The sequence below is a fragment of the Vigna umbellata genome, chromosome 8, assembly GCF_029865625.1.
Source record: "Vigna umbellata cultivar VRB3 chromosome 8, Vumbellata_1.0, whole genome shotgun sequence".
Classification (NCBI taxonomy): Eukaryota; Viridiplantae; Streptophyta; class Magnoliopsida; order Fabales; family Fabaceae; genus Vigna; species Vigna umbellata.
Window position 1 is genome coordinate 39,023,789 of NC_142172.1, and position 15,129 is coordinate 39,038,917.

The following is a 15,129-nucleotide window of genomic DNA, read 5'->3' on the forward strand; positions in this document are numbered from 1 at the left end:
GGACCTAACTCGATTCAGTTCGAGTTAGACCTTACTTGACTTGACATAATATGGATCCAATATGGAATTGACTTTACTTCTACTAACATGACTTAACCAAACATGAACTTGTCTTGACTCAGATAGATATTGACTAGACTTTACTTAGCTCAATGTGGCTCTTACTCGATTCAATCTAATGTACGTTCGACTCCACTAAGTTATAGATATACCCGACTCAATTAGATTTAAGGTGTGTCTTGCTTGACTCAACCTTACATGAGAAACTATTATATTTTTGTTTATTTCTTTATTTATTTAACTATAATCTCATTTCTTTGAGATATTGTATATATTTTATAATCTTTGGTCCATATATCCATGAGTCATAGTTATGTTTTAATATATAAATCAACTTAGTAGTTGATGTTTATATATTTACTGTCATGTTACGTTATCATCTAGGGATTAAACATAATTTTTTTTCTCGTGATATATCTAAACATTTCTCCATTTTAACGGAAAATTTCGTGTTGACTAAATACGAATATGGATATAAATAATACTCATTTTTTTAAGTGTGTATGAGACACGTATATATATACCCGCTATGTCTTTTTTCTCATACCTACCATAATACTCATCTCATCTACTTAAATTACTAAATTTCTCACACAGTTTATATATATATATATATATATATATATATATATATATATATATATAATTTTAGTTTTTAGTTTTATAACCTTACTTTTTTTTTCTTCACTATACACTTTTTCTTTTTTTTTTTCTAATTGTTTGACTTGTTTTACATGATGAAATTTACTCACTTACATGGTATTTTTCATTTTTTCATAATCTTTGTGCGATTATATTAAAATAGTATATTATCAATTATAGTTAATTATATAGTTTTTATGTATCGTATTTCTACTCTATTTTAATATTTTTTATTTTTTTTCAAATAAAATATTTAACTCTTTATTTTAAATGTTCAATCATATAAACTTTTCTCTTTCATTCTTAATTTGTTTAATTTGAATATTGATCTCTCTTCATGAAACATATATGACTTGAGTGTCGGAGTGTCTTCTGCAGGTCGACAACTCGGAGAGGATTGAACGATCAAAAGAGCACAGAGCAAAGAAGGAAGACCTACTCTCGGACCAATTTAACCGAAACATTTTGGTTTGACTAGTTTGATATATAATTTTTTTTCTTAGATATCTAAGATACTTTTTATCTTGTCACGTACTTAATTATACATTTATTTTTCTTTATGTATTTTTGTTATATACCAAATTGTTTTTTAAACATTTTTTTGTATTTTTTTTTGTTATTTATTTTTATCACGTAGAATAATGTTTTGATAATTTTTTGTATGAATATTTTTATTTTTTAACTTATAATAATAAGTGTAATTTAATTACCATAATTATATAAATATATTTTATATATTATAATATAATAACTTAATTTTATTGTCATAAATTTTGTTTTTCACCATTCAACGTAGATTGAAGTTCAAAATAAAATCTAAATTTTAATTATTATTTGTTTATTTTGTTCTGTGATTTTATTCAAATGGTATATTATAATTTATATTATTGCAGGAAAAAGATTTTATTAGAATTTAGAAAATTTTATTCAAATGATCTCTATACATATATATTTGTTATCCAAAGAGTGACATAAACAGTTTGATATAAATATACAGAGGAAAATAAACTTTTTCTAATATAGGATAATAAAACTAGTGTCTACACTATTCCCTTCTCATCCTTATCACATCAAGTTCTTAATATGCCGAATTTTTAAAGATTTAGATACTCTAAAATTATTGAGGAAATTCATGATAATAGTTACAACTCAACTCATTCACTAAAATACCGGTGATAATAAGCACCTTAATATCTTAATATGAATATTTAACCAAAATTAGTGAAAACATATATACTATATATGCATAATTATTTCATTATTAAAGTTTGTTCGATTGTTTAATAACTAACTTATTTTATTAAATTACAAGTTTGTTTAATAGATATAAAAATGTTAATGTATTTTTAAAATAGATTGTTTTAAGTTTTTTTTTACAATTTACAAACTACTAATTTATAATTTAACTTGTATTTATAGGGTTTTTTTCTATTACCCTTTACATTTTAAGATTCATTTTATTTTTTTAGTTTTTTAGTTTTTTTATCTATTATTCTCTATTTCAATTTTATAGAAATAATTAATTATTACTTTACTTTTGGCATTTGGTAAGTTAGTTTTTAATATTTTATGTAATTCAAATAAAAAATATTTTACATTACCGTAACTATTGTTATTCTATGTATGAGAGTATACATGAAAATTATATACAATATGAAAACATGTAAGGAAATTCAATTTAAGAGTAATTTAAATTAAAAAGTCAAGAAATTGAAATTTGTGAAGATAAATGAAAGTTAATTTTGATTAATATTGATTTGATAAACTTATTTAAATAAAATGATTTGTCTAAGAAAATAAATGTATACCACTTTTAAAGAAATCTAGAATTATAATTTACATAGTAATATATTTTTGTTTAAAAATCATAAACATCATTTATATAATAAAAAATATATACTTGTATGTTTTATATTTAAACATTATTTTATTTGTTTTTTTTAAACACTTATTATGGAATGAATTTGTTTATCAATTACCAACTATTTATAAACTGAAAGAATTTGTAAATAAAAATTCCTTAACAAACTTTTGAGATATTTAAATAACAAATAATCATTAATTCACATCCACGAAGCCTCAAAACTATGGATTCAACCATACTATTTGGACGGTTTTAAGAACAAAAACTTCAATCAAACCAATTAGTTGAAAAAAAAGAGTATTGACCTAGGAGTAACCTCATTCAAAAATATTAAAAAGATAATAAAGAAAGAGAGATGAATCAGAAAGAAAAATATCAAAATAATATAGTAGTGTTTTAAAAATAAAAAAGACAGCAAAAACCCATAAAAGTACAACCTGATTTAATTTTCAATATTCTCTATAAAATTATCAATTAATCTTATATTACAAGTTTATTTTTTTGCTATCGATTCAAAATGTAATTTATATATTTAAAAATATCATTCATTGTGAATTTTAATTATAATGTCATTAGATATTAAAAATATTAATTATTATAAATTTTAAAAAAATTATACGAAAATAAATATGGTATCTTATACAATGCAAAGTTAAAATACTATAGCTTAATCTAAATTATGGATAATAAACCAATATACTCTCAAAATTTCTAAAAAGAAAGTTGGGAATTCTTTTCAAGATATAATAAAAATAGTCTTTTACAGATTGAATTGGAAAATGAAATGTGAAAAATGAAAACAAACTCAACTGAATAAGAGAAAACATCAAATTAATAATTTATTTCTTTACCTTTTTTTACAGATGTAACAGTTTAGAAGACTTTGAAGGATAGGTCCTAGAAATACTATCCTACAAAACTGGACCCCAATTGAATCGAACTGGTATGATGATTTTTATTCTCAAAGTTTGGGTCAGAACTCCCTTTTGCTCGGGAGACACCACCCTACAAACAAACAACAAACACCATCATCATCATCATCTTCCCTTCGTTTTTCTTTCTTCCTATTTTCAATGACTGGCCGAAAAAATGATGGTGTACAGATCAAACTACACAGGGAGATTCCCTTACAAGATCTTCCTTATAATATTTCCTCAAAGTTATCTCATAATACTGTAATGATAAAGATTATGAGTTTTTCTTGAGAAGAGACCCTGTAAAATCCGATTGGCGAGGGACCCTTTAGTTATAAAATTGTACTGGTAATGATAGCAGGATATGCAGGTTTTGAGCCATCAATGTGGTATGATTTGAGGTTCCATATCATCAAAATTTCTTTACTCCATTTCGTTTCAGTTCGTCATTGTTTTCAGAGCACTGCTGTTCTTACAAAAGAGAGATTTCGCGAAATTCACACTACTAGGTTTGCATGTTATCAAATCGCTATTTAAAATCTATGCTTCTGACAGAAAACATGAATGCTTCGTTGATGTCTGTGACGTTTGTCTCGTCTTATTTTCAGAAGAATGATGTTTTCATACATTTCGAAAAATTACTCAGACAATCCACTTTAATAATGTAATAACATATATTAATATTTTTAGTTAAAAATAAAATAAATACGTCTAAAATATCTTATTTTAAATTGTTACATGGATTTTTTTATTTGGCGGTGTAACTATCACCACTTCCATGTGTCTCCTGTATTTACACTCTTGCGAGATACGAGAAAAATAAGTTAGAAAATGCAATAAAAAAATGAATAAAAATTAAAAATTTAAAATATGTAATTGAGAAAAATAGATAAATGATGAGAAAAATAAATAAAAATAATGTCCTTTGTTCATCACTTTTAAAATTATGTCTGATTTCCCTTCAAAATAATATATATTAATCATTTCTACATATATTTTTGTATATATTTTCTTTAAGTCCATACATCGCATGGCGTTGGCATGTACCAAAATAGATGATGTAAAAAATGGTACATGATATTTATAACTATGAACATGTTTTGATGTATCATTGACATGTGTTGTAAATTTGTCAATTTTGTAATAATAATATTAAGTAGCACTTAAAGCGAATAACATCTTATCACTACGACTATATTAATCAAATTCTCAAACACTTTTAATCATATCTTTTATAGAAGTTATGAAGTATAAAGTTTAATTTGACAATGAGACCAACTTGTTGAGAGTTATCATCAGTTTCGATCACGTAGAATAGAAGTCATAACCATTAACTACATTGTATATCAGAGTTTTATATATTTTTTAATAAAAGAATATCAAACTATGAATCAATTGTTTAAAATTATTTCAATTTAATAATTTTGCATTCGAGTTTTAAACATATAAGTGTATTAAATACATGAAAGACAAATTTTATAGTCTATATGATTATGTTTTTCCGAGCAAATATTTTCACGTGAAATGTATTTGTATAAAAAGATAATAAAAGATTGTTGTCTGTGATAAACTTGCTTAAACACAATCCATATATATATACTCGTCTGTATTTCTGCTTCACTTAATTATTTTTATTATGTTACCTTCGATATATTACGAAAATAATTGAATTTAGTAGTTTCTGACAATCATACATTCTCATCAGTCAAAATAATAAAATTTTTAGCTGAACTTTTGCATGCATCAAAATATGAACTTCATAATTTCAAATTACTGTTCTCTTTCGGGGGTAGAAAAGAAGGAGCGCACTACCGTCTACCAGTCTCATTTCAGAAGCCATACTGTTGTCGTGGTCGCCAACTACAAAGTCAAACTTATTTAGTTAATTTTTTTTTTAAAAAAAGAACATTTATTTAAGGAAACAACTATATATAGTCTTTAGCCACAAACACGTGAGAAACCAATGAAAAGAACAGGAACACAACAACCATCTGCATAACCAAAGCGTAGAGAGAGCTAGATAAGATGAAAAGAAAGGGAGCTTACGAGAACCAAGAAGCTGTGAACAGAGGTCCTTGGTCTGCTGAGGAAGATCAAATTCTTATTAACTACGTTCACCTCCATGGAGAAGGAAAATGGGGGCAGATTTCCAGAAGAACTGGTATGTTTCAAATCGATAACTTGATAGTTTGTTTAGTCTTTTCTTTTTTTTTCTCTTCCAGTTTTCATTGCATGAACTCGTTACTTGTGAATATGTATATGTATATCGATATTTATATATAGGTGTGTGTGTGTGTAGGTTTAAAACGAGGGGGAAAGAGTTGCAGACTTCGATGGTTGAATTATCTAAAGCCAGATATCAAGAGAGGAAACATTTCTTCTGATGAAGAAGATCTCATTATCAGACTACATAGCCTCCTAGGGAATAGGTACATTGGTTTATAACATTTGCAGAGAATTTTTCCATTTTTGAGACAGAAGAGAAAATATTGTTAAAATTGGTAATTATTACAGACAGTGACAACCTTTTTGATACATGGTATAACTGTTACAGATGGTCGCTTATTGCGGGAAGATTGCCTGGGCGAACAGACAATGAAATCAAGAACTATTGGAATACTTATTTGAGAAAGAAAGTAGAGGAGAAACACAATGATAACAACAACAACGTTCCTGTGGAATTAAGAATGGAATCTTCAAACGCTTTTGGTATTGCTATTGATCCTGCGAAATCTTCTGAAGCAGTAATGTGTACAGAGGTTATGATGGCAACTGAAGCAGTGAATGATTCAGTGAACACAAAGAATTTAATGTCAACAAATTATAATGAAAACCCATTTGCGTCTGTCCCAGCAGATCATCCAGAAGGTTTGGGCAAACAGTTTGATTTAACTGAGCTGTTAATGCCGCAGGAGGGTTGTGATTTCAATGGATATGCTTGTGTTGAAATACCCCCACATTTTGGAGAACACTCCTGCAGAGTTAATGATGCCATGTGTGAAACATGGTACGATGATTGGAAGAATGAAGACTATTTTCCACTAGATTATGATATGGATTTTCCTTTATTTTAATAGTTCATCACAAACCTCACATATAGTGTTTTCGGGTCCTTTTGGTATTGTTATTTAGTCAAAGTTTTAATTTTATCTCACTATTTCATATAACCAGTTATGGTTATTGAGGTAGCTTTTTAACTTTGATTAAAAAGTAGTACAAGAACTTTACCTAGAGTTATATCTAAGTTTTTTTTTTATTATTCATAAATATTCCACAGGAAAATGGAATTTGATGGCAGTGAGTTTTGGTGTGGGTCATTGTGATATATACTATGAGTTGTGTGTCAGTAGGCGGGGAGAATCATATGCTATGCTATGAGGGTTATATTGCAATTTTGAAGAATTGATGTACGAGTTATGAAAACAACAATGAATGATGTTACCGTAAATAGTGTTGTTATATAGATGCATTTTATGTATCCAAACAGGAGGATAGTGTTTAGTCTCACATCAAAATGCGCTCCTATTAGTCCTTTAAAATATCATCATTCAACCATTCACCTCTCTGTCCTCAGTCACATGTGATTATTTTTATTTGTCAGAGAAAGTTAACTACAGAATTTTGATTCCTCGAAAAAATTTTCTATTGTTAAGATAATTTCAAAATACTCTGATTTTAATATATTAAAAATTATTTTAATATACTAAAATCAATATATTTATAAATTACAACAAAAATATAATATAAAAATAATTCAATAAAAAAAATCAAACTCGTTACAAGTTTGGGATGAATTCCATTTTTTCTAATTTTTTTATTTAATAAATTTAATTTATATAATGTATACGAATTGAAATAATTCAAGAATATTTTTATATATATTAGTGAAAATATATTATAATTAAAAATAATAAAATTATTATTATATTAGACAAGTTTGGGTGGAATTTCATTGTTCTTAAATTTTTCATTTTATAAATTTAGTTTATATAATGTATACCAGTTGAAGTAATTCAGGAACCCTTTTATATATACTAATGAAAATACATGATAATAAAAACAATAATTGTATAATTTTATTCTAAATATTTTAATTTATTTTGAAGGTAATTTTATAATTAAAAAATTATTAAGTTTAAAAAAAAGTCAAATTAAAAAAAATTGTTTAAATTTTTTAAAAAATAGATACTTAAAAAATAAAATTGATAAAATAATTATTTTAATTTTAAAAACAAAATATTCAAAAATTAAAATTAAAAAACAAATATGATATTAATTAAAAAATATAATTCCGTCTATATATATATATATATATATATATATATATATATATATATATATATTATTTCACTGAAAAAAAAAAGAAAACTTTGCGTCTTGTTATATATACAAGGGTGTTACTAAACTTCTGCCAAATCCTTATTAAGTCATGATCTTAAATATTTTTGTATTTTTGCAAAGTTTATATTTATACATGCTATTAATATTTAATATTATTTTCAAATTTATATATGTATTTCTCATTCATCTGGTCGAAAAATAATATTAAATAAAAATAATGTTTTTATAATATACTATGTAATATATATATTTTGTGAGAATATAGAAAATTGAGTAGTATATTTTGTAAGAACCTAACAAATTGAGTACTAAAATTAGTAAGTGTTTGAAAGAATGAAACCGAATATTTCAATGTTAAAATAATTTAATAAGATAAATAGAATTTTATAAATACGTCTCATTATCTAAAACAATTATCATGTTTTTAAAACTTATTTTCTGAGTTTTCTTTCCTCTCTCTTTAAGAATTCTAATTCATAAAATATATGATCGACTATCAAAATGTGCCTAGGAGATCAAGACAGTGAATTCTCCATTTTCTACCAATCAGTTCTTTCTGTAGAGTAAGTCAATTTTTATTCATTTTTTTCAATTTTCATTTTAAGACATATGCAAAGAAAATTTACCGCATATGTCCTTCAATCTCTCTTATTAGTAACTTGTGTCAATGGTTTTAAGGACCTGATTCTATAGTTTATAGACAATTTTGGATTTCTATAAGTTTAGATAGGGATAGTGTGTTTAAATTTAAGTGAGATTGGTATTTTTATGGTGTTAAATGAATAGCAGGATGAAATTGAGTATGTAATAACATAAATGAATTAGTTATAGTATTGATGATATGTTATTGTGAAAGATTGTAGTATGTGACTGGTTTTATACTTTTACTTGGATAATGAATTTTTTACGGTTTCTTTAGTTTTATTCAATATCAAGATTCAATATTTCTATGTTATCTAAGAGGATTTACACTCTTTTTCGTTAAATACAATATATAATTTTATAGAAAAACAACTGAGTATTATAATGATTTTAAACTAGTCTTGTAACATCATTTTTTAATACAATATATAATTTAGTTTAATTATTTATTATTTTATGTTTCAATATTATTAGTTAGCATTTTTTTTATTATATTGTAGATGGGGATAAAAAAAAAGATGTTTCAAGAGAGAAAGATATATCTAATTATGAATATTAAAAACTTATTTGTTCGCCTTTTGTGCTTGTTTTTGGATTACGCTTGGATTGCATTGTATGATGTTTTTTATTTATTTTGAATTGTCTTTGGAGTTTAACATCATTTTAGAGTGAAATTTATTTAGATTTGAATTAACCGTTTAACCCACCAACCCATAGTAGGTCAGGTTAAATTTAAATTTTTCAACTCTCTAATAAGTAAGCCGAGTTTGGTTGGCTCACTAAGTGATTAATCTGTGGTGGGCTGAACCGAGTCGAGCCAAGTTACCCCTTTTGACAGCTCTTTTGACCTAAACTTAAAATTTAGAAATTGTTTGGAAAAATATAATTAACCTTGATTCCTTAAACCAAAATAGAAAGTAAAGAGAACATGGTACATATAGATGTTAAATTAAATATATTTACTAAATTGTAAATTATGTTTTAAAGTCTAATAGCATTTTCTTGATGTGGATGGAGGCTTCAAAATATTAGATAGGACAGGACTTGCATTGTTTGTTTTCTTTTCGGTTTCTGGTTTATTTACTTTGGATTATATTTGTTTAGGGAAACTTCTCTCTGCACCCCAATAATCATAATTCCAACATGCACTCTCGTTTTTTATTTATTTCTAAATGTATAATTCCAAAGACAATTTTATTATTTAAATTTGTATAATTTGGGTTTTAGATTATAAAACTCACAATATATTTATATTTTAAAATATACATATGAAATATATTTTTTGTTGTTCAAATTGTATATTTTAGAATATACAAATTTATATTTTAGATTATACATTCTTAAATACAAAATAAAAAAATTATTTCAAATTGTTTACATTAAAAAATATTATGAATTGTATTTCTATTTCAAAAAGTTAACTAAGTTAAAAAATTGTTTGCACCAACTTTCAATATATTTTGAAAACAATATATTATTTTTTTGAAGAGGAAAGATGGAAAGAAGAGAAAGAAAAAAATTTGAAGATATTTAAAGAAAGGAAGAAAAATAAGAGAGAGAAAAGGAGAGAAACTATCTTATATATATCGTTCATAGAGTAAGATAAGGAAACTTTTGTCATTCTATTTATCTATTCATATTTATATTGTTTATATTTACATTTAATAAGGTGTTTCTAATTTATTTTTTTATTTATATATTATAAATTTATATTTATGTATCACTTTTATTTATTTATCTATATTTATTTTCAGTTATGCATTGATATTATTTATTTAATTATTTATATTTATTTCAAATTACATCTTGATTTATCTATTTATTTATATTCCTTGGTTTCTATATTTAGTATTTTTTTTCTTATCACTAGAATTATGATGAGAATATTATAAATTAATATTGAAGAATAATATAAGTTATAATAAGTTAAATAAATTGATAAGACTTCAATTAAAGGTATGACTTTAGAGATTCAAGTGAATAGATATTATCAAAAAGAAATATTCTTAGGTTATTTTGTTGACTATGATAAAACTCATTTATTAGTCACTACAACAATCAATTCAAAAAATTTTATTTAAAATAAAATGGAATATGTTAATTTAAAAAATATTTGTATATTTCTTTTAATATCATATTATATAATAGCTATTTTCACTTCTTTACTAATACTTGTGTATCAAAAATAAATTAAAAATTATTATTATAAATATACGGAGGGGCCAAATTACCCTAATTCATTCTCAATTGTGATTACTACAATTTTTCCAAAACCAATTACAACATTAATATTGTTAACAATTCCGTAACATTTTTAGGGATGAGTCGTTCAACCCTCACTTCGGTGTCAACCATAAATGCTCACTGAAAGGACCAATTATAATCACATTTTACATGTACTTACCTTACACGTAACATGTATATATTAATTACATCTTAAATCATAATTAAATTAAAAAATAATATATATTACATGTATTACATTCGAGAGAAGAGCATCACATTTTTCATATTAAATGATATGACGAGACCAATGAAAGGAGAAGTTGTTAGGTGGTTCACCATCACCACCTTATTTGTAGTCTCGGTAAATTTCTACATGACATTTAAATTGTTGAATTTAAGATTAATTAATTAATTTTAATTTAATTACATGTTAGATCAAAATTGGTAGGGAATAAATTAAATGATATTGGAGACATTTTCAATAAGTATTTCTTATAAGATTTTTTAAATTACTTTTTAACTCTACTTAAACTCACATTTTTTTAATATTTTTTTACTTAATCGTGTTTCAAATGAATTATACTTATAAATGTATTTAATTCTATATGAGCAATCTTAACTTTTATTGCAATAATCGTTTTTTATATAATAATCTTTTAATAAAATTTGAAGAAATTAGATATCTCCTACATAGTAACATTTCTCCAATAATAATATATTTAATATTTTTCTGATTAAAAAACCTCCACCAAATATTCTTATTATAGTCAAAGATTACTAGTGAGTTCTTTAATAGAAGTTATTTATTAATATAGTCAATATATAATTTACACAAATAACAAGTACTTTGTTATGTTTAATAAAATTAGTTGAAAAATTAAAAACTAGTAGGTGATTTAAATTTGTTTTTATTAAATTATAAACATTTGTTAAAATATCTTATAAACATATAATGATAAAAATAAGTATACTTAAATAATATTTTTTATGAGATTTAAATTACTTATTACATATATATTTTGAGAAATTTATAATTAATTCAAACTCGTGTACTTTACTTATAAACCAATTATTTCATCGTATTATTTAATTGTAATTATTATATCTTATATTATATGGTTCTATTCTAAACCTTATATAATACAACATCATAAAATATTTATAATCAAAGCCTTAAAAAAGTCATGCTTTGATATATATTATAAACTATGATGACATATAACTATTTCAAAAGAATAAAACACACATTTAATGAATATTATAAGAATACTGTTGGGAATCCAAGTGTGAGTCTAAGTTTCATGTTGAATAAAACACTATATAAAGATGAAAGACTCATTAACCCATTGTCTTAAGGTTTAAAGAGTGATGTCAATCCCTTATATGGTTGAGCTCATATTTCATTGGTATTTGTATCTCCTCGATTAACCTCTTCTTCAATAGACCCAACAGTGGTTTCAGAACCGCCGGTTTGTTTTGGTGACTGGCTCAGATGAGTAATGATCTCATATCTCATTGGTGTTTGTATCTCCCCCGGTTAAGCTCCTCCTTGATAGACCCAACAAATACAAATATAAAAGTTGAGAGTTAGAATCTAACATTTTGAAAATACTAAGTAAAATAACATTTGAAAAGAAAAAAAGAAGCAAAAAAGCTATTAAAAAAGTTCCTTTATTCAGCATTGTCTTACAAAACAAATTCCTAAAAGAACAACTACAAAGTCTTACCACATCTATGTTCTACATGCTTTAACCATTTTATTTGAATAAGGTTATATCTTATTTCAAAGTCAGAATACATATTCAACTGGCCATTTTCTTAAAAAATAGAATGGCATGCAAAGTCTGCGATCTCAATCAAGTTTGCATTCCATCCATTATCAATCATATGAAGTCCACTACAATACCATTAAATATGACAAAAGATTTTAAATACTGGGACATGAATTCAATCAACTAACATGGAAATTAAATAGTAAAAATAACAAAAAAAAAAATCGAAAATCGATAAAACTGAAATGTAAGAAATAAGAAACATAAACTGGATCAAATTGTTAATTTAAATAATTAGTCAAATGACAACAAACCCCTTACTCTTTTGTTAAAATGAAACGTTTACAAATGTTGTCCATTCATGGAAAGGTGAGAAGAGATATATACAACTAGGGCCAAAACCAAAAGTGACAAAACAAATGATGAACAGCACAATTTAATCTGCTGAAAAGACAAATTCCACATGTTCTTTTTACGTTCTTAGTTCATGGGGAAAGGGAATTTATAATGAGTGTTTTCTGCATTTATGACACAGCCTTCATGATTTCTATATAATATTTTCTCGTTTTCCATTCTATATTGTTTGGTGATCCTTCTGAGGGGACTTGAAACTACGTGAAAACAGTTGCAGACTCAGACTCCAATGGTTGAATTATTATCTCAGGCCAAATATCAAGAGAGAAAACATTAATTTTTTGTAATGATCTGATAATCTTACCCAGTTCAAGTTTCATAATCATGGCTAATTCTCTTTTGGTTTCAGTCATTTAGCACTCTCACGACAATGACAACAGCTTTCACAGCAAAGCACGTAAAATCACATTTCCATTATTCTGCATTATGAACTGTACACGCATACATAGGTACAGAGCTGTAATCATCGCTTACCGGACCTGAGTTTTTTTTCATTCTTTTATTACCATTACACTTAATTTTTCAGAACAAAATTCATAAACATGATTTGAAAACAGGTAGTAAAACAAAAGGTATTAGTTATCGTTACATATTTATGCTTATTCTAAAGAAATCCCCCACCATCCTGGTTGGTTTATCTGCAAGGGCTTTGAAGCTTCGGTGTTACGTACAAAGCTATATATTTATTGTTTAATAATTTCTTTTGTGGTTGTGTATGATTCCGTTATGACCTTTTTTCTGGCACAGAATCACGTTTTAGGGCCAACTAATTGCTTTTGAATGGGAATAAGGATGACCTAACTAAAATGTGAATATCTTTTGTTTTTGTTTTTGTCTTTGTCGAAAAGAATGTTGTGGTGCTATTGATTGAAGGTGGAATAAGAAAGGCGTTAAAAGATGAGCTTTGGTGAAGCTGATTGAAATTTGCTTTTGAAGCTTTGCTACACTTCTCGGGGACAAGATGTGAATGCAGCCATGCATAGTGTTGACGACTTCTGAACTGAGAGAGAACGTTTGATAGTCCACAGCATTATTATTCATCCACGTTTTCTTACTTATACACTATAACACATTTCGGAAGTATATAACATTTAAAGAATAACATTCTTAAACGATGAAAACAGAAAACAGATTATTAGACGTATTATCAGTTATTAGTATTACACAGTAGTGAACAGTGGAAGAGAGATAAAAGTTTGAGTGTATATTGGTAAAGTGAATATGACTAAAGTGAGGTCCCTGAAGAAAGTTACATTTACACTATAAAACATAAGTGGGACCGAAATGGAAATGATGATACCTCGGAGTTTGAATCTAGGACCCTCCTCCGCGGAGGCACCACGAGGCTGGCTACCAAGATCTTGTCCCTTTTCTGTTACTCTTGTTTTGCTTTTCTCTGTCTTCTTCTTTTTACATTACCAAACAAATACTAGTTAAATTACCTGTGATTAAGTTACTCAACAAATTTTCCATATTTGTTTTCACAGAAGGAAGACCATCAAGCGTTCAAACGTGTCCTTAAAATTCTTAAAGTTAACTATTTACAAATAATGTACATTTACTAAATAAAAGTAAATTTATTTTATTAGTAGCCACAAAATTCACTTCATACAAAAACTACTGCATAATATCAGTCTCTCTAACCTTGTTGTGTTCTTTATGTTTGTCTTAAGTAGTATTTCACATACGAATTTAAACAAAATGGTGACATAAATAAACTTTTATCTAATAATTAGTGTGTCATATATCCTATATACAGTACATAATTGAAAACAAAAAACGTGAAAAATTATGTCCCTTTCAGTGTGCAGGCGGCAGAAGGATATAAAGGGTACAAATATAGTTGCCAAGAGTTTTCAAACTGATGGGGACATGCGTCAAAAATAGGGTCTGCGCTATCTTATATGTGTAACTTTTCATTATTATATTAGACTAATACATGCTGGACTTTAAATGGGAAAGAGTTTGGAATGTGACGTGTGACCCTAGCAAGTGTCCATGGTAATATTGCTTTAGAATAAACCAAAATATTTTAGTTTGATTTTTACATGGACTGTATTTTGTTTTTATCCTAAGGTGAAACATATAGCAGAATTAGCTTCTAGAAAGTGAGAACAAAAGCAACTATATATAATTACAAGCATTTAGCCCGGAAATAATATGAAAGATCAAATAAAATTAATAAAAATTATGTTTCATTTTATTGAGATATGATCATATATATAATATCTAGAAGACAATGATCAACTTATAG

At 25.8% G+C, this 15,129-nt stretch overlaps 1 protein-coding gene across 1 annotated transcript; it reads left to right on the forward strand.

The window, feature by feature from the left end:
• The first annotated feature begins 5,459 nt into the window (after positions 1-5,459).
• Positions 5,460-6,901, forward strand: LOC124830979 (transcription factor MYB1-like). Its single transcript, XM_047304863.2, has 3 exons — positions 5,460-5,641; positions 5,780-5,909; positions 6,035-6,901. The coding sequence occupies exons 1-3, from the start codon at positions 5,506-5,508 to the stop codon at positions 6,552-6,554; spliced, it is 786 nt and encodes a 261-aa protein (XP_047160819.2). The 5' UTR covers positions 5,460-5,505; the 3' UTR covers positions 6,555-6,901.
• Positions 6,902-15,129: the final 8,228 nt, after the last annotated feature.

Excerpts from the sequence above, each read along its gene's own strand:
- LOC124830979 (XM_047304863.2), top strand. The coding sequence starts at position 5,506 with ATGAAAAGAAAGGGAGCTTACGAGAACCAAGAAGCTGTGAACAGAGGT. Across the intron at positions 5,642-5,779 it reads GCAGATTTCCAGAAGAACTG|GTTTAAAACGAGGGGGAAAG; the intron begins GTATGTTTCAAA and ends GTGTGTGTGTAG. Across the intron at positions 5,910-6,034 it reads CATAGCCTCCTAGGGAATAG|ATGGTCGCTTATTGCGGGAA; the intron begins GTACATTGGTTT and ends TAACTGTTACAG.